The 26,122-nt window shown below is 42.9% G+C and overlaps 1 protein-coding gene across 1 annotated transcript in view; it reads right to left on the bottom strand.

Annotated features, from left to right (window-relative positions):
- The window catches only part of ANTXR1 (ANTXR cell adhesion molecule 1), a gene marked incomplete at its 5' end in the record, with an annotated part of 107,302 nt that extends 85,053 nt beyond the window's left edge, over positions 1–22,249 (bottom strand). The window contains 8 exons of the mRNA XM_082495638.1: positions 881–961; positions 3,051–3,119; positions 4,897–4,976; positions 7,015–7,048; positions 8,310–8,391; positions 10,826–10,897; positions 11,625–11,696; positions 22,098–22,249. Coding sequence (XP_082351764.1) covers positions 881–961; positions 3,051–3,119; positions 4,897–4,976; positions 7,015–7,048; positions 8,310–8,391; positions 10,826–10,897; positions 11,625–11,696; positions 22,098–22,249 — 642 coding nt within the window. The remainder of the gene's footprint in view (positions 1–880; positions 962–3,050; positions 3,120–4,896; positions 4,977–7,014; positions 7,049–8,309; positions 8,392–10,825; positions 10,898–11,624; positions 11,697–22,097) is intronic.
- Positions 22,250–26,122: the final 3,873 nt, after the last annotated feature.

Genomic DNA, 26,122 nt, shown 5'->3' with positions numbered 1-26,122 from the left:
CTCTTACTATAGAATCATAGAATGGTTTAGGTTGGAAAGGACCTTAAAGATCATTGAGTTCCAACCCCCCTGCCATAGGCAGGGACACCTCCCACCAGCCCAGGTTGCCCAAGGCCACGTCCAGCCTGGCCTTGAACACCTCCAGGGATGGGGCCTCAACAACCTCTCTGGGCAACCTGTGCCAGTGCCTCACCACCCTCAGAGTGAAAAACTTCTTCCTAATGTTTAATCTGAACCTGCTCTCTTCCAGTTTAAAGCCATTCCCCCTCGTCCTATCGCTACATGCCCCAGTAAAAAGTCCTTCCCTGGCTCTCCTGTAGGCCCCCTTTAGGTACTGGAAGGCCCCAATAAGATCTCCCCGGAGCCTTCTCTTCTCCAGGCTGAACAACCCCAACTCTCTCAGCCTCTCCTCATAGGAGAGGTGCTCCAGCCCTTGGATCATCCTTGTGGCTCTCCTCTGGACACACTCCAGCAAGTCCATGTCCTTCTTATGTTGGGGACTCCCGAGCTGGATGCAGTACTCCAGGTGGGGTCTCACGAGAGTGGAGTAGAGGGGCAGAATCACCCTCTTTGACCTGCTGGCCACACTTCTGATGCAGTCCCTTTGGGCAGTTACTTCCCATCAAGGAAGGAGACATACAAAGATAATATTTTGGCTCAAAGCTTCCTGTATTGTGACCTGTTGATAAACTCTACCTTAAAGTAGCAATATTAGTACAAACAAAGGTCAGTTTCTGGTCTTTGCTTTTCAGACTAAACGTTTAAGTGATTTAATAGCAGTCAGCAGGTCCCCGTGATCACAGGAAAACTAAACCTTCAACAGCACAAGCTGACAGAAACTAACATGCACATATGCAAACACATGATTAAAAATACTTACAGAGTCTATGATCCCCTGAAGGGCTTCAAAACCATCATTCACTGGAAAGACATGATCTTTGCTGTCGGCAATTCTCGCCAGCTGACAGAGCGGTAAAAGTAAATAAAAGAGAAATGCAAAGAATGAGATAAATTAGCCAGAAGGCAGCAAATTAAGACTTCTCCAGACTCATCCATTGGCAAGTAAAAAAACCAAATACTCCAAGTACTCTGTACAGATTGCTAGTGCATTATAGTTTGTCAAGCACTGACAATTTCTCTCTTCAGCCTGATTGATTTTAGAAAGCTCTGTATTGGGAATCAGAAAAGGTTCCCTTTAACTTTGAAGACAGACAGAACGTGGCTTTCAGCAGCCCGGAGCCTAATGATCTTTATTGCAAAATCCGTCTCCTGCATGATTGTAAATAACCCAGCACAGTAACTCCCCAGCTAAAACAGGCCACAGCATCAACATGACAGGCCACTAATGCAGCAAAACACTTCATCATATACATAATTTAAACCAGGGAACTAATAACAATTATTCAGCATTTTCACATACAGAGAAGACTAATGCAGATTATACCCCATCTGGAGATACAGGCCTGATGCACCTTTCCTGTCAGGACAGAGATTTGACTATTTGCCCTAGGCTCAACCATAAGAGAGTCAAGAAGAAAGCAGGGAGCTGTAACAGGAGATATTTTCTGAGTGGAAAAAGGGAGCAGAAGAACATTTGGAAGCCTACATGACAAGGAAGAGGGCCATTCGTGAGGCAGTGCTAAGGTAAAGGGAACTAGGACATCACCTGTAAAGAGCTACACACAGGTTTGCTTGTCAAGAGCATGCTAAGGGTTAAGGCAAAAGTACAAGCCCAATTCAGAAGTAATGAGCTCTCCATGCATCTGCTGGAGCAGAATCAAGTTTTACTGCTGCAAGGCCAACGTTTGTTATAGTAATTCTCTCCCATGGCAGAGGTAACGTCAACCCAGCAGGCCTCTTTGGCGTTTCCTGTAGCATTGCAAACTGGAGGCAGCAGACTAGCCACACATTCCTCCCTAAACCCCACTGGCTCTACCTTTACAGCTCATGTCACTCGGAACTCCCACTTCTAAGCAAAACACCAAACTGCCAATCTCCTGGGTTGTATCCAGAGAAATACTCCAGGCAACTTTCCCCTGCCTGCCCCAAGAAGGGTAGTAAAGCTGCTTACTGCTTGTTGGCCAAGATACAGCAGCTTCCCTAAACCAGGATGTTTACAGTTTTCTCAACTCATTCCCCATAGTTGTCCTCCTCCTAGTGCATTCTGGGACTTCAGACACAGTCATCTCATTCCAGTTAATTTCTTCAGCATCTAAATGACTTCAAGTAGCAGCTGTCTTTGAGATCTGCTACTTTAGATCTAGTCTGCCATTTTATTCCCTCCTTGCTTTTTCTATAATTTACTCTGGGTTACACTAGTGTCTGGTTTTGATTCAGAGGAGTTTGTTCTAAACAAAGTTTGTTTCAACTCCTTTTTGAATCAGTGTTTGAAGCTTTGTTACAAAACTGAAAACCTGGAAAAGCTCTATTCAGTAAATATTTCAGCACTCCACTTAGGGTCTGTACAAGTGTTTGACTCATGTTAGAAAAATATAATGTCAACTGTTACAGTTGGTACAAAATGTAATTCACAGACATACTAACATTCAGATGATAAATTTAGAAATCAGACTATCAAATGGGAGAACACTGTAAAATATTAGTGTCACTAATGACGGTGTGTGCTTTCTACAGCATAGTTTTCCCATGAGAGAAAAGATGGACTGAAACTGAAGTGCTATATAGCAATACCTCAGTTTTATAGGGAAAACAAAAGTCCTCACAACCCCCTTCTGCCTACAGCTTAAGCCAGACTGATTTGCTGTTCCTCACATGTCTTTTCATCTGCTTTTCTGCACCATTAGCAAGAGTCATTGTGGCGTGCAGACAGAGGGACAGTTCTCCACATATGAAGATTTAGACAGAAAGGGGCTTAAACCCAACACCCAGACCAAGACACTTCAGCCAGTCACTTTAGACTGTCAAACAGTCAACAGAAGGACAGAAAGACCACTTGAGAAGTCTTGAGAAAGTGATTCAGGAATGTGTGCTTGTGTTCAACATACACCTGTGCTAAGTACCCCAGTAAACAGAGCCAGTGTGTCCTTTACCTGGGTCTCATTGAAGTCTTTCACACCAACACAATATACTGTTGCTCCCAGGTCACGCGACCGATTAGCCTGGAACAAGGAAAGGTAGGATGACATAGATGCAAATGTGATGGGATGCAGGTTTCTGAAAGGTCTTAATCATAAAATTAGTCTTTCTCTGTAAAATGAGCTATGGGGGATCTTGTCCAAAGAGAGCTTAAAAGCTTTCCTCCATGATTCTGCAAAAACAGGTTTTATCTGCTACTAGAGTAGCTATTTATTTAATAAAGCAAAACCCAAGGTATTTGGTGAGTTCTTTTAAACCTAATTAGCTTGCCTTTTGAGCTACTCCAACTTCCTAACATTTGTCTGCCTAACAGGTGTAAGACAGACTAAATCCATTTTCTTGTCATCGTTTAGGACACATCCCAGTGCAAGAGTAATCTACAGTGTTTTGGTATTTTCTGTTTCAGACATGCTCCTAGACTCGTGATATCCATAGGTGAAGAGACATTTCATTCATCTGCTACAAAACTGTATCACTCACTATTTACACAGCATCTCAAACTAAGAAAGGGAGAACATCCACAGGTTTGATTTTTCCAGGCTATTTCATTGGTATGCAGATGAAGTTGCATTAACCATTCAAAAAGAAACTGTTTAAAATGCTCTTGCCTGTGTAAATATGAATTAAGTCATTTAATCATATTTCATTAGAACAGGAACACCTGATAGAAAACCCATTCCCAGAAAAAATGGTAGCAAGTCAGATCGTATCAGTAGTTCAAATTGTTACTTAGCAAGGTGCTTTACAAGAAAAGCATCATTCCAGTTTTACACCGAGAAACTTAAACCCAACAACCACAGCAACTCACAGTGTAAGAGCTAAGCTCAGGATCTCTGTTCTAATAGCTCACTAACTGTTCCTCCCCAAACCAAACATAACGCTTCTGACCTCTCAACTTGTTCGTTCACCACTAAAAACAAACTTGTTTTTCTTGTGGATTTTTGATTTCAGAAGGAAAGAAAAGGAGATGAACAGTAAGGAGGGGAACTCTAAATTCATTACATTTGTTTGTGCTGTAGCAAAATTGGTTTTATTCTACAAAACCATTCTTTTTGTTGTTATTGGATTTAAAGCTGCACTTTGGACAGATCAAGAGGAAAAATTCTGTCCATAGGAAATTCACATAACAATACCATCTTCCAAGTTTAGGTCATCTTAATTTGTTTGACTGACAAGTGAAAATTGCTTCATCCCTTCAGAGATCACTATCAAAAGGACATCAGTAGGAACACTATACAGCAAAGCTTTCAAGTGCTCAACCTTCTGTTTATCTAACATTTTGCATAATATGCTAATTAATGAGGGTGTTGAGAGTATGTGCTTGAATCTTGGAAACATTTGTGGGTATTTTGGATTTGATGTTCTGAAAGGCTTTCTGATGTGACAGAAGATTACAAGAACAACAGCCACCCTCTTTCTGCAGTCTTTAGTTTTTGTGAAAGAAGAAAAGTCAAAGTGAGAAGATTCAGGTACTTCCCAGAACAATCCAGTAAATACTAAAAGTTTTCAGCTGGGTTTTTTTGTGGTTTTTGGTTTGGTTTGGGTTTGGTTTAGTTTGGTTTTTTGTTTGTTTGTTTGTTTGTTTTTTAAACTGGAAGTTTAAACCTCCCTCCTTTCCTGTTCAGTCTCAGTTTTGATGAGTCAGAAGCATTGCTGCTGTTAATGTTTATTCTTAAGACTGATGTCTAAAGAGCACCAAAGGGCAGTTTTGTTACTAAGGAAAATGGTTTTCCCTATCTTCAAAGCAGCAAGCTCAGACACTTCACTCTCTTCCTGACTAAAAACACGTAAGACACTTACCTCCCTCTCAGAGTAGAAAAATAGGTCTTCGTGGAGTTCTCCATCTGTCAATGCAATGATGACACTTGCAGTTCTGTAACCTAAATACACAAACTTCTTTAGTCCCTTGTTTTTGAGTTGTATTTGTTAAACTAGCCTAGAAAACATCCTGCTAGCAACTTGTTAGCACACTTAAAGGACCAGAAACAGCAGACATCAAGCCTGCATCCTTATCTCCCTTCAGCCAACTAGTTTTCAGAAGGCATGAATTTCTGCACACTTTTTCCACTCAGGCACATGCCTTCAAATACCAGTTTTATACCATACTCATTTGATGTGCCAATGATTTTTAATTGACAGCCCCTCATAACTATTTCAATATTTCAGACCAGTAGATTAGACTGCAGCCATCAAAAAAAACAATGCAAAGTGTTCCTAGTTTTTTCCTGATTTTATTCATGCTGTCAATTCAAGAAATGCAGAGGGTTTTTTTAGGTGGTGATAAAAAGCTCAATTGGGATTTAAACAGATATGGTAAGAAGATGGCCTAAAGTCTTCAACCTTCCTATGTAACATATTTCAGCAACATAGTTAAACCTTGCAGTCTTCCCCTTGTCTTTATTATGGCTTGGGTTTTACTAGTTTGTATTAGTTTTCAGGCACGGCCAAACAGAATTACATCATATTCTGACAATAGACTTGCTACAGATCTGAAGGAGCTCTGTAGATACATCTTGCACAAGCACTGTCATGGAAAGATAAAGGCTAAGTATGTCAGGGTGTGTAAATTATCAAACTTTAAATTTCGACCAGGCTGGATGTGGCCTTGGGCAACCTGGTCTAGTGGAAGGTGTCCCTGCCTATGGCAGGGGGGTTGGAACTTGATAATCTTCAAGGTCCCTTCCAACTTAAACCATTCTATGATTCTATGTAGGTCATTTTCCTGCCATTATGAGTAGCTGTGCCTTTAACAAGCTGTTGCTGAAGAGACAAAAATCCAAACAAGCAACTTCTTCAATTACTGCAGAACAGACATCCGATACCTAATTTTCTTGGTGCCACTTAGAAATCCTCAATTTTGAATAATGTGGTAATGATGCAACAAGAAAGTCGAATGCTTGACAAACAATAACTAAGATGCAGGGTCATTCATGTTGCAGATGCCTAACTCAAGTGCCTAGGCTCTTTCTGTAGGAAATACAGAAAAGTGAGCACTTCTTGTACAAACTTAGGAGCCCAGGTGACCTCCAGAGATGCCTTTCTCCCTCCATTGACTACTGCAGGAGCCTTTGGACCTACTGCAGGTGGTATAAACACTCCTTTTAGTGCAGCAAGGACAAACACACAGAGAACTAAAAGACAGAATTCAGACTTGAGGACCCAGTTGTCCACTGCTTCTTGCATACGGTGGTAACATGTTTAAATCAAATACATATACTAGCATGTAAAAGCAGGATCAGTCCCAAATCTAGTTGTTCTAGCTATCTATTCCATTCCGATGCAGTCATATTTTACAGGTGAGTCCCAAAGCTGTGTGGACTTAGTCACTACTTCATTTTATTCATGAATAGCCCTGCAAAACCATTAGGACTGGCTTTGTACTCAAATCTGATTGCCTATCTTTTGGGTTCCAAGAAGCAACGTGTGTGTTTCTACTTCTGGCTTTGCAGTGCAGAAAGTTTTTACATCAATTACAAGGAAGGAGAAAACAAAAGTTTTTAAAATTGTCTGCACTTACTACTGGATTTAATAATTGCTTATTGGAAAAAAAAAAATTACTCAACAGCATTTCCACATACTCATATTTCAGAAAGAAGAAGAAATGGTTACCTGAGTCCTCAAGGAAAAAGAACAAAATAAGGTACCAGACAGCTTTGGTAAGAGTAAGCACCTTCAGCCAGTCTGGCTTCTCACATTTAACCCAAAACGCATTCATTCCAGCTCTGGATCCTTAAAGCTCCACCTGTTCTTTTTCCTTTTCAGGAACAACTACCCTAAAGAGCATTGCATTCCTGTAAGACTAGGAGCCACCCCACCCCCCCGCCCTTTCCCCACAGTGAAGCTGCATTTCCAATCTATTAAAGTTATCAGTCAAAAGAAAGAGAAAAAAACATTCAATGGATCAAGAAAGTCTCTCACCGTGAACATTTTCATAGTAAATCTGTTCACTTGCCTGAAAATAAATCAGAAGATTATTAGCAATAAATTAATAAAAATACTTTGTGGGCATCTACACATGCACCAGAAAGACAGAGAAAATGGCAGTGAGGATGTCATGTTTGTAGTCTGCGCATAACCCCTGCTTTGAGAGGTACCTGCTTCACAGAACTAGTTTCTTGCCTATGATTTTGATTGCGTGACTTCAAGGTTTTATCTAAAGCATGATTCAGTCAAACCAACCTTAAGACCTTTGGTCGACAATAACGTAATCTCCCACTATTCTGCTATCTGAAAATCATATTCACCTTGCTGTTGAGAAACATCCTAGGTCCACTGATAAATATTCCCATCACCTCTAGATCAACTGCTCTAATTGCAAATAAAACAACTGCAGAGAGATGTTCCTATGCTTGTTTCCCACTTGATCTATGCACAAGCATATTGTGCAAGGTAGAAAGGCAAACACTTCAGTATGCATCCATTCAAAATTAAAGATTAGGCAATACAGAACATATTTAGTTTATTAATTTCATTTCGATTCTGAATTTAAATTTGGTTGTTTGGACTTCTCATGCTTGGACCTAAATGCATTCATTCCAGCTCTCAATCCTTAAAGCAAAATCCTGCAAAGTTTTGGAAGTTGCCAAACTTTGGGATTTGGTTCTGGACTCCTAGTTAAGAGGCACCATCTCTGTCAGGTCACCTGAATTTTTGTTGCGTGTTCACATGCATTTTCAATAGGCAGACAGTTCCACAATCCCCCCAAATGCATGTGTAGTGCAGAAGTGGGAGGGGATCCAGCGGTTCAGGTTTAGAGAAACTCCTGAGCTTGTAAAATATACAGGAGGAGAAGATCAGGGCAGGCAATAACTTTCTGCGCAGCATTAGTTGCCCACCAGGGAGAACAGGCTGGAGCCATGGCCTGAGTCCCCACCCAACCCTAACAAGCCTACTGTAGCACCCATGCCGGTCTCTAGACAGCTTTGCACTCTTCCTCAACGTGGTTCCATGTGGAATTGCAATGCCAAAGCCTTCTGCCTTGTCCAAAGCTGACAAGGCAGCTCCCCCCCCAGAGAAGCTGCGGGCAAAAAGCAAGATAAGAAGTAGGGTTTGCAGCTCTCTTGTACCAGCTCCGCACTTCAGCATACCTACCGTATAAAAGGGAAACAGCCCCACTTGCCTATCAGAGAATTAGTAACCAGATTCCTTTGTTTAACATTCCCCGAGGAGCACCCAGACACAGTTTAGGGACCCTATGGCATGCATCTAGTTACCCTTTCAAATCCTTCATGCATGTACGTGTCACCTCCTGGAAGGACTTTCTGCAGCTCTTCTAGACCCTGACGTATCTGCTCCCTGAAACAAATGCAGATGCGTTGTTAGACCCAACATCAAATTTGTCAGGAGCTGATATCCAGGGGAAGACATGCATGGCAGAACCAGGTACAGAGAGGGGGGAAACGGAGTTAACCCAATGGTTCTATAGGCCGAGGCAATGTTCTAGGCTAAGGTAATGTCTGGAGAGATACCTCTCTAAGGATGTGGAAAACAGAGCAGATGTGCTCCCAGTGTCCCACAGCCTGGGGAAAGCCTCACAACAGCAGCCCCTTCTAGGTCAATATTTCTTTCTAAAGAAATATTCCCTGTGTAAACCCAATCAAACCCCTGATGCAGAAGCAGAGCAGCTGACTTGCACCTGGCTCACTTTCCTCACTTGCTGCCTTGACTGGACAACTGCAATCAAACAGCCACAAAAAATGACACAATCTCAAACAATCGTGGCAACTCCAGCTTATGTGGACATTACACCTCCAGTTCCTGTTCAGACCACCTTGAACATTAAAGCCTTTCCCAGCAGCTTATTAGGATTCAGGGTATCTGTTTTAATTTTTTTTTCTCTGAAATCCCTGGCAGAGGGACAGATCAAGTGCAGGCTAAATGGGGTAGGCATCATTTCTCGTTCCTCTGAGTTGCCGACACCAAACTCTAGAAGCCAAATAGAGGCCATAAGTCTTTAATACCAAGATAAACCCCTGCAATGTCAGGTGTACCTCTGAGCAAGCTGTACAATCTTCATGGCAAATAGATTCCCTCACTGCAGGCAAGAACACACTGACATTGCAAGACCGAATGCCAGAAGTCAGTTTTGTCCTGCATTTTTTAACTGCTTCAGAAAATCCAGTTTGTGTCATCATCACATACTCTATCTCACCTTTGTGAAGCTGACTGCAACAGTTCATTAATATTAGCCAATCCACAGAGCAGTAATTCACACCGGGAGAAGGGATTATATTCAACCTATGCAGTAGGTTGAACTATGAAACATTCAAGAACTTATTCTGTACCTGCAACATCCCAACCTAGTTAGGCACTGAGCTGTATATCATAGGCAGGCTAGGGACAGACATTTCTTCAGTTCAGCTACCCATGCACATACCAAGCCAAAGCTAATTATAAAAATCAATAACATTTCCTGTGATCAGAACTGTTTTTCAAACATGAACACTGACATTTTAAAATACACAGCAAAGGTCTGGAAAGTCTGTCAATCCGGTCCCATTAGATGCACAGAGTTTTTCCAAAAGAGATGCTAAGCACCCTCAGTCTTCACGTTCAGATGCTGATACACTGCATGTATCAGTGGCACGGGCAAGGTAAAAGAGGTTTTGCTACTACTCCAGCTTCCCTATTAAGAAAGGCCAGTGTTAACTAAAAGCCCAACATGAAGTCCACACCATGTTTGTCAGTCCTCAGACTTAAGTCTCATAGCTTAGAGCTTTAACAGACTAGAGATCTTTGCAATGGGGTGAGCTCACAGGGTGGGAGACAGGAAGAAAGGAACAGGTTTTCCTCTGGCACCAAGTTAGATAGGGCAAGTTCTCTTTAAGTGGCAAGATATGCTTAGGATGGCTGGGTTTAATGCCGTTTGTCAAAGCTGGTATGCATGTGGACTGCTCTTTAGGAAAGCAGCCAGTTTCCTATTCATTCCTCTATAGTAGATGCTCTGGTATGCAATTTCATAGACATCCAATATGTAAAACACATGCTGACTTATACAGCCTTCACATGTGTTACATATATTTTTGCTCCACGTGGCAATGAAGTTAACAGAGGAAGAAAGAGTGATTAAAGGACCTCATCCAGCTCTCCTTGAAGTCAGAGTAAAAAACCTAAATCCATCCCATAGATTTTACTGGGATTAACTTGGGGATCTACAAGGGGATGACAGGAACACGCTTCAGAAACATGGCAATCAAACTGTCATTGCCAAAAAATATACACCTTTGTAATCCATCCTAAATACTGTTTGCCTATAATATATCGTCAACCTCTGAAGAAATCATCTTCACCTCTACCTCAAGAGTATGAGTATCACCTACAGCTTTCAAGTTTGTTTTTATGGGAGGGGAATCTCACCTATTTGTTTGCAGAAGAAACTCCCTAAGGATGTTTCAGAGGTAACAAGGCCCTTGTTCTCTGACAAGGGCCTGAAAATCTGTGGAAAGTAGACTCCCTCAAAGCAAGCAGTTTGAGTTAAAACTCTAATTGCTGACAGAAAGGCTTTTAGAAGTTAAAAGTATGGAGGCAACCTCTGCTTTAGGAGGCCTTAATGCGTTCTAGCAGAATGAGTGTCATAGGTGAAAATGGGCAGGTAATTCAAACAATTAAATTAAGAAGCACAAAGGTGTCACAACTGCTCACAGTGGACTGGAAATCATTGAGCAAGAAAGGTGAAGTAAGCTACAACAAGGACACAAAAGCTGCTGTGCACCTTTAAACCTCTTCTTACCTGTCTTCTGTTAACCTCATTAGAATTGTCCCTCTAGTTGAAAAAACAATGAAGGACATCCTCAGCTGAGGGCTGGAGAAGGAGAGAAAAAAAGTAAATTATTTTGGTGGTCCAGAGCACAGTTTACTGTATGCCTCACACCACATACACAGGGCGCTCTGGTTGCCATCCAGATCATAACTCAACAGGATAAAAGACAGGACTGAGCAGCAAAAGGCATTTTGCCCTGGGCCTTCCTAGTCAAGGCAAACCATGAGGAATCCTTCCGAAAGATGTCAATAGAATTTGCATCATGACCTTAGGATTGCTAAAGCAAGAAAGGCTTAAGTGCATCCTGGTATCACCATGGAGATGAAGGAAGGATAATTATGTTTATCATAACACATTCCACCCACTGGCCTAGGGGGATTTTTCATCCAGTCTCAAGGCATCCAGTCTCAGTGCCTGAAAGCTACAGCCTCAGGCTTCTCCCTGCAGAGCCAAACTTCTGTACCTCAGGCAGTAGCCAGCCATCTCAGAAACAAGAGGATTCCTTCCCCACAAAAATACGATTTGATCCATGGAAGCCAGACAGGAGAAAAGGGAACAATTCGCTTTTCTACCCCTATTTCCTATACGGCAGAAATTTGGGGAAAAGCAGTCAATGGGATGATCTGAGAAAAGCGTTGAGAACTCTCTCTCCACCGGGTCCCCGGTGGAAAGCAACATGTGCTACTTGACAGCGACTCACAGCAGGTCTCCTAGCTGCTGGCACACACACCCCTCCTCATTCCATTATCTGCAAAGCAGCGCTTCTTACCTTATGAACTTGCGGGCCAAATGTTCCACAAAATGATATATTTCATTCCAATGGTGCAGGACGCTTCCTGATCTATAGAAACAAATATTACAGGAGAGACTAGTTTAATTGCTGCTATAGTAGTTTTCCCAGCCTAACACTTTGTTACACATTGCTTAGCTAGTAATTTATTTTTATTTTGTTTAACAATCACTGTCCATATTCTTCCTTAAAAGAGATAAAGTGTAAATGACATTTCCTACTTTGAATAGCAAGAATAATTTACACTCCAGGCAAGCGTTTGAGGCTACGCTTGGCAATAACGTATGACAGTTATGCTAGACCTTTAGCACAGCCTTAAACAAATAAACCCTGTGTGAGTGAAGACTTGTCTCTCTGCACAGTAGATTTTAGATTAATTCCACCAACTCACTTGCCATGCCGTTATGCAGAGCTTTTAGCTCAAGTGTATTTTGTGAATAAAATGCAGTTGGAGGAACAGATTATTAAACTTCTCTAGCATTTCCACTGTGCTAGAGACTATGAAAAGTAAAACACCTTAGCTCCACTTCTTATCTGTTCCAGCTAATTTTTCCACACCTCAGTTAATGACAAAAACTAATTTCGCTCCTCAGGAAAAAAAAAACATACCCAAACCATGGACTATAATGGGATTGGATTATTCTTCTTTATGTTGTAGGAATCAGGAAAAAATTAGGCTCATCGGAATCTTTCAGCACTAAATGCCCCCTCTGGCATAAACACTTCTATGAACACTGGAATATTAATATCGGAAAAAAATTCCTTCTTAGAGTTGGAAAATAAATGTGTCGTCGCTTATTTAATTCATTGACTACAATTAAAAATATTTATAGGGCAAATAACCATTCCAGCTTTAATAGAAACTTCATTGATCTGCAGCCTGAGGAAGGAAAGATGAACATTTGAGATGTTTTTTCACTCCACAGAAAGAAAAGGCATCTGACCTGACTCTGTTCTACCTTAGATCTGCGAATGCAAATCAGTCGCCACAAATAGATTCACCCAAGAACTGCACACCTGGTACAGCCAACCCCAGCCTGGCTGCAAAGAGCATTACTTCACTTCCTAGCAGCGCAGCAAGCATGCAGACCACATTTTGCAGGTCATACAAATTTCCTCACACCTGGTTTTCATTTACAGCCATTCAGTAAAAGCCTTGGCCTTACCCACTTGCTCCGTGATACCATAAGCCATTCTTTCCCTGTATGGCCCAATATGTCCAAAAGCAACCTTAGATGACATGCAGTGAGGACCCTTGCATAGGTACAAGAGCATCTGGAAAAACAGTGAGCTCTCTGGCTCTCATTGCACAAAGGACCCGATACCACATGCACCTCTTTAAAGAAAACCTCACAGGCACCCCTGTTTTGTCCAGGACTGTAAGGGACAGATTGCAGAAGAGACTTGATCATACACAGATGCTAATAGCACTAGATTACTTCTTGGCTCTCCTTCCTTTCATCAGACCAGGACTTGAAATCATTACTCATTCTCCAAGCAAATGTGTATCAGAGAGGACCAAGGAAACACCAATAGCAAGGTCTTGACAAACTCATTAGACCACACCGACAGTGGGAAAATTGTCTTATAACAGATGAAGGTCGAGGTACATCAGGACTTGCTCTCAAATGAGAAACTTAAGCCCTCCTGCATCCAAACTGCCAGCTGATACAACAGAGACACACAAAGCTCAACCCCAGGTGCAATTTCCTCTCAGATGTATGGAATAACTCTGAGACCTTGAATATGACAGGCACTCCAGTTCCATCAACGCCAAACAGTCCAAATAATTTCCGAGAACTGGCCTGCAAAATAAGTATTTGTCATCTTTATATGGTGAGGCATAAAAACCTACACTTGACTTCATAGCAATGGATACATCAGTCTCCAAAAGACACATGAAGGCAAGGCTTTGTTAACCATAAAACAATTACTACCTCCTCCAGTGAAAGGTATGTTGCTTTAGACCATATAGCCACCTCTCAAAAAAAAAAAAAAATTGCACCTCATTAAAGTTTCATATGTCTTCTGAACCATCTGGTAGCAGATATGTGAAGCTAGGTATACTTTCACAAGTTATACCCTAACCAACCTTCTTCCAGCCATCAGATAAGACAGCCACACCACACTTCACATTAAGGGAATACTCAGCTCTCAGCCTCTGCCAGCACAGAAGCTCTAGGCAGACCCCACTTGCAACAGGACACTGCCCTAGAAGCTACATTAGACTTTAAAAGTGTGGTAATTTCTTCGCCTCTGAACAAAAGCTGATCATCACTTAAAATTACTATTGCAGCAAGGCAGCTGGGAATGAGATCCAGCCACAAAGCCCATAAGGTATGTAGGTCATCATCTGAAACTCCTGTCATTTTCCATGGCTCTGAGAAGTCATGCATTTTTTTGAAAATGCATTTGCTAGAACAAAGTTTAAAAACCACTAGCTCAGTTCTATGATGTGCCTGTCAATAGCACATCCTGTTTAAGTGTTTGCTTTTGCAACTATTGTTCTGCTGGTCTTAAATTGTATGGGCATTTTTTTCAGGTAAGCGGTGCTTTTTAATTCTTCACAGGAGTACGGCTTCAGCTCCTGCTGCACCTCCTCCCTTTCATCATCCTCACTCTGTTCTCCCACCAACAGTCCCATCTTTATGCCCTCTGCAACAAAACTTCAAGCATCTGAAGTTACAGCTTTTTTCCCATGAAGCCTTCTCACACATCTATTAACACACAATAGGAACAACCTGAAGTTCAAGAGCAGCAGAAGGTTAAACATCTATTTTAAGAAAACTTCTTACCTTTGCTACAATCGTAAAAACAAACCCACTCTATCCCACAAAAGGAGGACAGTTTCTGCTTTCAGTTCCAAAGGCACTGAATCGGGGCAACTGGAATAGTCTATAATCTATCCATTCTTCACCTCTACCAGAGCAAGATACAAAAGTGTCCTAAAATGAAGACTCACACTTCTGCTGACCACACATTATCCCTTCTAGCAAAGCAAGTTTTCCATCTGTAGCTAGACAGCCTGCAGTCTACTTCCAGTTAATTTCTCCAACTAGTCAAGCCCTGGTGTCAGTGGCTACAAATGCTGAGGTCTGCATTTAGAAAAAAGTACTCCTGTAATACATAAAATTCACTGTGCCTGACAAATTTGGTGGCCTTCTACAACATCACTAAAGCATTGGTGGATAAGGGAAGAGCAACTGACATCATCTACCTGGACTTGTGCAAGCATTTGACACTGTCCTGCACAACATCCTGGTCTCTGAATTGGAGAGACACAGATTTGATGGATGGACCACTCAGTGGATAAGGAATTGGCTGGACTGGCACACTCAAAGAGTTGCAATCAACAGCTTGATGTCCAATTGGCAACCAGTCATGAGTGGCATTCCTTGGGGGTCAGTACTGGGACTGGTGCTGTTTAACATCTTTGTCGGTGACATGGACAGTGGGATCAAGGGCACCCTCAGCATGTTTGCAGATGACACCAAGCTGTGTGGTGCAATCAGCATGCTGGAGGGAAGGGATGCCACCCAGAGGGACCTGGACAGGCTGGAGAGGTGGGCCTGTGCCAACCTCGTGAAGTTCAATAAGACCAAGTGAAAAGTCCTGCATGTGGGTCGGGGCAATCCCAAACACAAATCCAGGCTGGGCAGAGAACGGATTGAGAGCAGCCCTGAGGAGAAGGACTTGGGGGCGTTGATGGATGAGAAGCTCAACATGAGCTGGCAATGTCTGCTGGCAGCCCAGAAAGCCACCCACATCCTGGGCTGCATCCCCAGCACTGTGGCCAGCAGGGCGAGGGAGGGGATTCTGCCCCTCTGCTCCGCTCTGGGAAGACCCCCCTGCAGTGCTGCCTCCAGCTCAGGGGCCCCCAACATCAGAAAGACACAGAGCTGTTGGAGTGAGTCCAGAGGAGACCACAGAGAGATGCTCCGAGGGCTGGAGCCCCTCTGCTGGGATGACAGGCTGAGAGAGTTGGGGGTGTTCAGCCTGGAGAAGAGAAGGCTCTGGGGAGACCTTAGAGCCTCTTCCAGTCCCTAAATGGGCTACAGGAAAGCTGGGGAGGGACTCTTGATCAGGGAGTGGAGCCATAGGACGAGGGGGAACGGTTTGACACTGGAAGAGGGGAGATTTAGGTTAGATATTCAGAAGAAATTCTTTACTGTGAGGGTGGTAAGACACTGGCACAGGTTGCCTGGGGAAGTTGTGGATGTCCCATCCCTGGAGGTGTTCAAGGCCAGGTTGGACGTGGCTTGGAGCAACCTGGTCTAGTGGAAGGTGTCCCTGCCCATGGCAGTGGGGTTGGGACTAGATGATCTTCAAGGTCCCTTCCAACTCTAACCATCTATGATCTTCTGAAAAACACTTCAGACTCCTTACAGTCTTCACTTGGCATGAAGTGGAAAAAACCCAATAAAACTAACTTTTTTACAGTCAATAGAAGGTTTACAAAACCAGCATTAGCTTACAGTGTTCACCTCCACAGCTTTTGGCTGTGTTATTTGGAAGCCCCGCAGTAAAAGACTCTTGCCACTTTTAAAGCCTCTCATAAGGCAGGCCAAGAACTCCAAGTCGCACAAATATTTCTAAATTCTAACTGTAAGACAAAGAAAGCCAAATTTAAAATTGTGATATCTTCATATTCCCAAAGAGAAACAAGATGATCAGCAAGCCAACACTTAGCAGCTAAATGGTTGATGCTATAAACTTGCAATTTAAGTAAAGGCTCATCATGAGGATGCCAAGTTCTCTTGCTGGAGAAAAGCCCAATCAATGGAAATTAAGACTAAGGAAACCATTATGCCTTTAACAAGAGACTGATACATTCTGTTGTCAACTGTGCTGGAATTTTGTACATCTAGACTAAATCCAAGGGTGAGAGAGACACTCCACATGGCTCAGTGGTTCCAGACAGAGAGAACCATACTCTGACTAAACCTTGCCCTCCAGCAGGTGCTTTTCTCCTGCTCACTGCGACAAGATGCACCGTAACCCAAAGCTGCAGTGACTCAAACCTCCTTACAGTTTGACCTTCTTGCGCATTTTAGACTCCTTATTTCCATTCTTGTCATTGCACCTTCTCAGAACCCACATGGCTTTATTTAGTTCACAAACTAGAAGAAAACAGAATCAAGTCCACAGCTCTTATACAAACACTTCATACCAGTTTACATGCACTGCAGCTGACAGAAGTACATAAAGACACCTGACGCAAAGACTGATGTTGATCCAAATTCTCCTTAAACTTCCACAGTTTTGGACTAACTAGCCATCAGAGGTGCCATTAACCCAAGACGTTTTCCAGCATCTTTTTATTGAGCTCTTTAAAAATAACACAAATAAACCATAAAGTGTTCTTTCTCTTTCCAAATACTTCAGGAGCAATTTTGAAAACACTGTGTAACACAAAGACGTTACAGACATGACCCAATTCTTTGAGGAAACACCACTATCTTGTGCCACACTTCACACAAGTCAGCTCACCAGAGATACTGTCAAACATTTGAGGTTACAGGGTCTACAGAGGTCCAGTTCAGAGCAGGACAAACCTCTAAGCCCAATCCCAGTCCAAGAACATTCTCCTCTTCCTGATTGGCAGAGGAATACACAAAAAAACCCCAACTAATAAACAAGTAACCATGGACTGAATTTACACCAAGCAGTAAGTAAAGTGCAGAGTGCTGCCAGCACACATTTAATCCTGGATGTAAGGTACCTCCCACCCCTTTTACCAAGAAATAGTTAACCTTAGATTTACCACTGGCTAAAAACATGTACACAGGTCTTGATGGGCAAGGATTTCACATACTAATTTAGCTCACTGCAACTGCATGCCTACAGCAGGCTTAGGAGTGAATTACATTCCTTCAGGCAACAAGCAAAAAGGCAGATGAGTGTGCAAATTCCTCCAGGCTACCTTGCTAGCATCCTTCAACCCTCATGCTAAAAGAAAGAAAAAACTATGCCTCCATATACTTGCAACCCCTTGGCAGCCAAACAAAATGCATACATTGCTCTGGATTCAGGCCTGCAATTCCAGAAAAACAATCAAGGAATCCTTACTTGGTCAATAAACATCAGAAATTATTTTGAATCTATTTCTGCAGACACTTAATCTTACCATTACCTACTAAAGGATTGTATTTATTTAGATTATAGCAGCTAGAATATTATTCAGCTCTGGAAGGAGGGTTCACATTTCCCAGTGAAAGAGCCACCGCTACCAGAAGCGGTTCATGTAGGTCCTGCCTGGTGATGCAGAATGTCTGTCCGCTTTCCATCCCACTGTGGCCCCTATATTCTTCTACACTCTGAGTGTAAATCTGGACTTAGTCCCACTTAAGTAATGGTAACTACAGGTACTAAAGCTAGATTCAAACAACTATTAGCCTCTCTAGAGCAGGAGTTACACTTCAATACAACTGGTTAAAAATAGATCAGCTGTCTGGCTGAATAACGAAGGGATCACAGGAAACAGCTTGGATTACTTGCTTCATTTTGCCAAGGATCTTTTGGAGCCAAGTTTCTTTCACACATGTACAGTTCCTTGTGTTTTCTGCACGTGGCTTTGAAATGCCTACTATTTGCACACAACAGGCAAGAGCAAAGGAAATAACACCTTTGACATACAGAGGATACAGCAAAAGATTCTTCATTCATTGTTATTCCTTCCTCCCTACCTGCATATAAATTAATCTGGGAGCTGCTTCTACCTGATGTTCCAACCATGCTTGTGTGGGGTGTTTACATACTACAGCACTAGATACCACTAGATACTAAATACCCCAGTTGGGGGGTGGGTCATAGTCTTCGTTAATTAGTCACATGGATGATATTTTTAGAATAGCAATGACAGCAAAAACAATTGTTTGCTTTATGCTTATCAACATCTCACTGCTTCCTCATTGTTCCTTCTTAATGAAGGCCATATATCTTATCTCACATCCAGGCTGTAAATCCTTTGGCACCATCTTCTGCTGTAGGTTTTGCTGCTATTCAGTCTACAGGAGTCCATGAAACCCTCAGCACCACAGTAACACAGAAGAATATGCCAACTAGAACCAGCTCTCTCAACAATTCTCCCAAGATAAGCCAACCTTATCTTCCACAACACTGGTTTCATCACAGTCTGACGTCCATTCCAAGATGCTCAGCACCCTGTATGACTAGATCCTTCATATAACCTAAATAGTAAATAGCATACAACTGTATTCTAAACAGCACACTGCTTGAGTTGTAGCCCTCTCTACCTTTTCTTTTTTTTTCAACCAAAGTACAAGAGAAATGGATTAATCCAGTCTTAATTCATGTGAATACGATTCCTTCAGGGGACCTGCTGTCAGGCACCTTGGAATTTCAAGTTAGGTGTTTGTGTGTGTAACGCTATTTTTGTCCTTTTAAGTTTGCTGTATGTCAAGCAACAATTCTCAAGAGAGGTGGCAAACCTTAGTTTCCTCCCAAGTTGGAGCACTGCACCAAAAAAAGCGTGACAACTTCAGTTTTACTTGGCAAGGTGTTTGCCCAACTTGAACTGCAGTCCTCTGGAGTGTCTTTGCATCACTTTTGGAACATAATTCTGCTAGACTGAGGTCCAATGGTCACAGCACGAGAGGCCTTCTCTATCGCTGCCTAACCTGTGTGAGAACTCTTGGAAGCGATAAAAAGACATGTAAGTGCATGCACAGAGATTAAGGATGCTATTGTAACCCAGCAGCATACCTGGTATCATTCAAGCTTTCGTTCTCTTTGCTACATGCACGCCAAGGCTGCATGGCATAACAGGATTGTTTCTGAATAGCTGAATATTGGATTTTCTTCTCCTTCATGACCATGAGAAATGGGAGATTTGCTTCAGGTCCTCTGAGCATGCCATCTGCAGGGAGTCATGTCTCCAGCTGCCTGCACACAGCCAGAGGAAACCTCGTTTCTCTTCAGCAGTTCACAGGAGTCTCCTAAGGAGAACGTTGCAGGGAACGAGAGCATCATTTCATGACAACAGCCTATAACACAAGCTCCTTCCCTAGTGGGTTACGTCTTCACTCTGAAGGAGCTGCTTGTGGCCAGAATTATGCTTCAAGAGCCAGCACTGTGACAAGGACTGCATATAGTCCAGCAACTGGAACATTTCCTCTGAGCAGCGCACATACAGGGTGCTAACTGGACTTAAGCAGTCACTAAATCCAACCAGGCACTGAGGCAAAAGGGTCAGTAGAGAGCTCTAGCACTGGTGACTTTCAGGGCTGTGTTTATTGTTTTTGCATTACTCCCCCTTTGACCCCAGAAAGTAGGTTGCTTAATATTTTAATGGCTTGCTTCCACCATTGAAATGAATATTCCACGTTTCAGAATCCAAATCTCTTCTGCTTCAGTGCCCCTTATCACTTTTAATCATTTTTTAAAGCTATTTCAAAGAAAAGCAGTGAGCCCTGAATCTATTATTATAATTTCATAGTTTGCCTGAAGGCCTCTCTAAGAACCACCTCTCTCCACATTCAGGATTTCAGCAGCATTTTTTAAAACATTCTCTAAGCAATTAGAAGGCAGAAAACCCAGGCTAAGTAAGACTCGAGTTTTTTAGAACGTCAGCTTAGCCTCTGGGGAATGAAAGAAAGTTTTAAAGATAAAGGATATGGGATAACCTGCTCCACCACAGTAAGTCTCTCGTCAGCCTCCTCAAAGGCTAAGCAATCAGGTCCATGGCGTATTGTACACCCTGGCAGCTTAGACACCATAACTCTCCTCCAAATCCCACCGGGGACCAAGGACATTTTTACATCAGACCCTGTTCATTTCTGCATGAGAAAAATCCCAGAAATAGGAATCCTGCAACTGTTAAAGCAGGATTTTTTGTTGGATACATTGATACACACACTGAGGTAAGTCTGCCTACTTTAAATTTTGTGCCAAGCCTACTATTTCCACCCAAATTCATAATCCCTTCAGCAAGCCTAGAAAGTCATTCCTTTTAGTAAGAGGACAGCACAGAACTTGAAATAAGTGGCTGTTAAAATTACATTAGCTCTGAGGTATAACACAGCACATCCATCAGATTTGAGAAAACCTTCAATCCTTTCAACTTTCAGGGAAATGCAGTTTACAAAAGCTGTCTGCAGTACAAATCGTGCTCTGGTGTTTTTTTTTTTTTCATATGCAGCAATAAAAGTATTCCAACTAAGAACTGAACAGCCAAAGCAACAAAATGCATTAGACAGGTAGATCTTTCCACTGAATAAAGCAAAAACAAAAATAAAAATCTTTCCCCTGGAGCATTAGGACAGCCGGCATAGCCAGTGTCTCAGTCTTACATTTTACCCAGTATTTTGTAATAAAGTGTTATGTAATTCCAAGTCATTTATACTAATGGAATGTGGGAGCTACTGCAAAACACTCAAGAGGATCAGTCAGAAAGCTTCATCCGCAAGCACTTTTGGCAAGTTGCAAATACTTTCCTGTCTCCAAAATTTATGGTTAATAATGTCAGTACCATGGCTCTGGCATGCATATCCTCCAGTATTTCCAAACCTGTGGTTCAAAATAACTATACTTAATCAAGAAAATTAGGAGAACCCTTTGAGCTAGTACTTTTTTATGCTTTTTTGTAAATTGTTGTACTGCTTCAATACGAAGCTTTCCAAAATTCAGCACAGACCTATTTCACATGACTCTGTTCACAATCTGAAGGTCTGTAAAGAAGCAAACTTACCAGTGCCAAAAAGATGACATTATCACAACTGGTGATGAAAAAAGTGAGGTGGGATGTGATCTTCAGTACAAACACTTAAGCAGTCAAAAGATGCATTTGATTAACAGGAAACAAAGAAAGTGTGACTCAGCGTAGAGAAAATAAAGCTCTCTAATTAAGGCACTCTAGCTGCTTTCCATCACAACAGCCAAGATCAGACCCTTTCAAAGGGAGCAGGCACCTTTCAGAGCCCGGTCTTTACCTGCCCGTTGCTGCTCTACAACGTTCAGAGCTAAGGAGCAAGCGGTGCAGAAGCAGACCGCCAGGCAGGCGAGCATTTCCTCCGCATTTTCAACGACAGAATTAATGCCGGCAATAACAACTCTCCAACCCTTGCACTCATGAGTGCCTCAGCTTTCACGGTTCATAGGGAAACCAGAGGTGACCAGTGCTGCCCTTCTCCCGGCCACTCTTTTAAGAAACTACAGGTTCAAGCACACAATAAAGCTTCTATAGCAGCCACAGCAAAATCCATAACAATTTGATGTACAGAACACAGCAGGATTATATACCAGACGTACCAAAGAAGTTACCACAACAAAAACAATGCCAGAGTAGTAGGGAGTTTCACAGGTCCCTCGGGGACACAGTGATTTCTGCAAAACCAAAATCCAAAGAAAACCTCCTCTGTAGCAGTATATGCCATTCCAGTTCATGCCTAGGGAAAGATTTCCTTGAAAAAGAACAGAGTAGAACCGACTTACTTGTCTAGAATGAAATACAAATCAAATCCTCCGTAACAGGCAGGACCACCATTCTCTCTCTTTCCACCTTGTCCATCACAGGCTAGCACAAAAGTTGCTAGCAAGAGACATTGGAAGCCAAATCTCAAGATGCTTTGCTTTGCAATGGCCATTATATCCAGAGAGGAGGAGAAAAAGAAATCTCTTCTTCCAGGCTCCTTTATTTCACAGGTTTTTCCACAAAAGCCATTCAATGACTTTTAAAGATGCATACACAGCTATCTTTTATTCCTTAAAACTCCACTTGCAACAGTTGTCCTCAGGAATTGCAAGACTTTCCCCCTTGTTTCCCTTGCACTTCTGTTTCTTGGTTTCAGATTTCAAGATGCACAATACTGTATTTCACTTTTTTTTTTTTTTAAAGGGACTTGACCCTCAGTCTCACTTGCAGCTCTCTCAAAGCAGCACCACTGTTTTGCAAGAGCAGGAGCAGCCTCCGAACAAATCTTGCTTTGTCACACACTTCAGAAATTACAGGGAGGGTTTGAGGTTTGTTGTTCCCCCCCCACCCCCTTAATGATTATTGTTTTTATTGAGGATAGTAAGGTTGCTTTTTCCTTAGCAAAAAAAGCTCGGAGAATGCCACCTTGTGGCGATAACTCCAGTTGACTGCAGTCACTGCATTTAAGCATCTCACTCGTGCAGCGAGCACACCAAACACATACCACAGCGGCTTTAGGACTGAACCCAGGAGCCGTTTGCTTAGAGCGGTCCCGCAGCACTGTGCGGGGGCATCTTCATTTCCCACGTTGGCAGCATCTGTGTGTAAAGACCTTTAAAAAGCTGGAGTACCTTCCCAAAACTTAAAGTGACAAGCCACCCCAGGTTTCATCCCTTGGGTTTTCTCAGTCCTGAGAAATATCAAGCGAGGTCTATGCCGATGAAAGTCTTCCCCCTCTTACCATCCTAAGCAAACTCCTCTCAGCCACTAGAGCCGAAACCCTCCCCTGCCAAGAAAACTTGCTGGAAAGTGTAACTTCAGCTACGCGTGCATTTTCTGTCTCCTTCCACAAACTCCAAAAGCAGAGCAGCACAGCTCAAAAGCAAGAGCATTTCCCAGTCAGAGCAGCCTCCCAGACCAGCAAGAGCTGAACTAGAGAGTCCAGGGGCTCGTGGCCCTCCCTCTCAAATCCTCTTAGGCTTGAGCAACTCATTTGTTCTCCCAGTACTAACGCTGGTTAGTGGAGGAGCTTCAGGTGTGGCATCAAGCCATGGGAACCAGGTCAAGTTTCTGCCAAGGGATGCAAGTGCACTTGAGCCAGGCTTTTAAGCCATTCTTCATTGCTTAAATAATGAAATTTATTTAAAAAAATCTTAGCAATTGCAAACGATTTGAGAAAACACCAGGAAAAGCAGCAGGATAGGTTTTAGGGGAAAAGGGCAAAGTGTGATAACAGGCTTTTGACAGAAGTGGAAACATCTGGATTTCTGGATCTGATCTGGATCAGGCACATTGCTGCATTAATAATTAAAACTATAGGAGTGTCCCCCCTCCCACACCTGGATATGTTCAGCAAACAAGCCAGCTCCATCACCTTCAGTGTGCACAATACAGAGATATGGGCAAAAGGTACCTCCTTGGTCCTGCTGCCAAATCCTGATCAAACCTTAAGGAAGTGGAGATCCTTTGGAAGGCAAAGATTCTCTGGGGCTAGACAGAAGCAGAACCAGGTGTTTTGCAGGTAGATATTTTGGTCTTTCACGCTCTCATTTAGTCTCAAAGGAGAGCATCCCCCAGCTCGTTACTGCATAGGCAAAAGACCTCTGTCAGGCTATCAGGCTTTCCACAACCAACAGAACCAATGTCAGAGCCACATAGGAGAGCCTTGTGCTGAGGCAGCTGAGATGCTGCCCAAGCTGAGGCTTGGCACCTGCACCAGCCCTGGGTGGCCAAATGGGACACAGGTGCTCCTTTTTGGGTCATCAGGAAAAAGAGGCGGAGCTGCCACATTGCTGGTTTGCATGGCTGAGTGATGGGGGTGCTTAAATCCTGTGGGATGAGGCTGTTAGGAGACAGCACAGTGCAGAGCTGTAGTTCCTGTGGCTAGTGTAGGTGTGCTGGGGCAGCAGGTAGGGTTTGGGTGTTTTCAAGTTTTGTAGAGATGCTGTGGCGCAATCTGTAGTTGTGGGGCTTGGATTGGACAATGTATGGGATTATGTGTAGAGAGATTTGTGTATGTCTTTGAATGTTGTGCTGCCCAAAGGTAGGGCCTGAGACTAATCCATGGATTTGTTTTTAGTACTTTCAAAGAAAACGAGCTGAATGTGGGATGTAAAAATAGGAAGGGTAGAGGAAAAGCTTTCTCTCTGGGGACTGATGTACTGGCCTTGAGCAATCTTAGGAAAGTACTTGGGGCCAGATTCTGATCTGAGGTACAGCTAGGGCTCCTACCAAAGCCAGAGCAAGTCTCTTGTTGTCACTAGCTTATGACCTGCCTGAAGATTAAAAGCGGACTGAGAATCCCCTTCATTTGTTTCTGCCTGGCCCTGAGATGAACAAATATGGAGAGTTGAAAAAGAATAAAAGTGCCCCTACTTCATGAGAGTAACTGTGGCCTGAAGCTAGCAGAGGGAACTGAGAGCGGAGGAGGAGATCAGATTCTCTGTGTAGCTGTGGATTCAGGCTGACAGAAGGCCCAGGAAAGCTTGGGGAAAAGCCAAGGCATGAGGCATCAGATGAAGCTTAGAGCACGCTGAGATGGAGGGAGCTGCTGGCAAAGTGAAAGACTCTGCTTTGTGCTGTAACTCAGACTTTCTCCAGGCCTAGTCCTCTTCATATGCCTATCTTAAGAACGTGTCATCTGGTAATGGCAGCGTCGACACTCTTGAGAAAAGCAGCTCTGTAATAGAAAGCTCATGTGAGATACAGGAGGGGGTGTTGGAATTTCAGTCTGTCCCTCCCTCACTAAAAATGCCAGAAACAAAAATGTTGTGACGACTATAGCTTTTGTGTGACAGAACCTAACAGTTCTTGGAGAGACTGGGTGTGTTGTATTCTTTGTGTGAAAGAGACCAGAATTGTAAGGTGTTTTAATTGCATACGGCAGTGTAACAGTTAATTTAGCTCCAAGTGATGCCCCTGGGGAGTGAATAGAATTTGCAAAATGATGCAGAAGTGATATGGGCAGGTTTTCTTGTTTTATCGTCTGCTCCCTTATGTGTATCTTTAGGACCTTTTCTGAACCTCAGCACTTGGAAGATGGCAGTCCTGTCAGCTTGTGGTGCCAGTGGTATTGCTGATAGGTGAAACATGGCACATGACATCATTGTGTGGTTTCTGTGTACGGTCAGTTGTATGTCTTTGGGGGTGGCTTCCTTTGACTCACAAATGTCTGACCTGTGTAGTGGTTAATGGCTTCTGTTGAGATCTCAAAGGCACATTCTCTAGTTCTCATGGCAATTCAGGAAGCTGTTACAGTAGTCTGCCCAGATAATTGAGATGTAACAAATTGCCTATGCTGAGCAGCAGTGTCATTACCACTAATCTATTATCACTGTACAGGAATTACTTCTCTGTCGTCAGTGCATTCTTGTCTTTAAATTCACTGGCCATGTCTTCAGACGGTGTAACTCAGCACAGCTCTCTAGTAATCAGCAGAGCTACGCTGTCTCATGTGGAGCAGAACGGACTGCCCCGTCTATGAGTTGTGGGCCTTTACGTTTCCATTGTACCCCGTATAACTCAAGGCTGACATCCAGTGGCCAAGAAGGCTTTTCTCTTCCCTGGATTGCTCTAATTTTTCAAGAGATCAGTAACTACCTTGTCTCTTGCTTTTAGCTGACTTTACCCTGCTTCGACTTTATTTGACTCTGCTGCAACTGCTAAGGCTGTATTGCATTATTTTCCTGGAGATTACAGTTCGTTCCACTACCTTTTTTTAACCGGGTCTGCTACCTCTTCCTAGGTACTAACTTCTTCCTGAAGAGGAGTATCAGGCTAAGTGTGCAGATGAGAATATATGGCTTGTAACGTACTAAATAAAAGA

The sequence above is a fragment of the Vanellus vanellus genome (assembly GCF_965231255.1).
Source record: "Vanellus vanellus genome assembly, chromosome: 26".
Classification (NCBI taxonomy): domain Eukaryota; kingdom Metazoa; phylum Chordata; class Aves; order Charadriiformes; family Charadriidae; genus Vanellus; species Vanellus vanellus.
The sequence above is the reverse complement of the archived record's forward strand: the minus strand, read 5'-3'. Positions and strand labels throughout refer to the sequence as shown.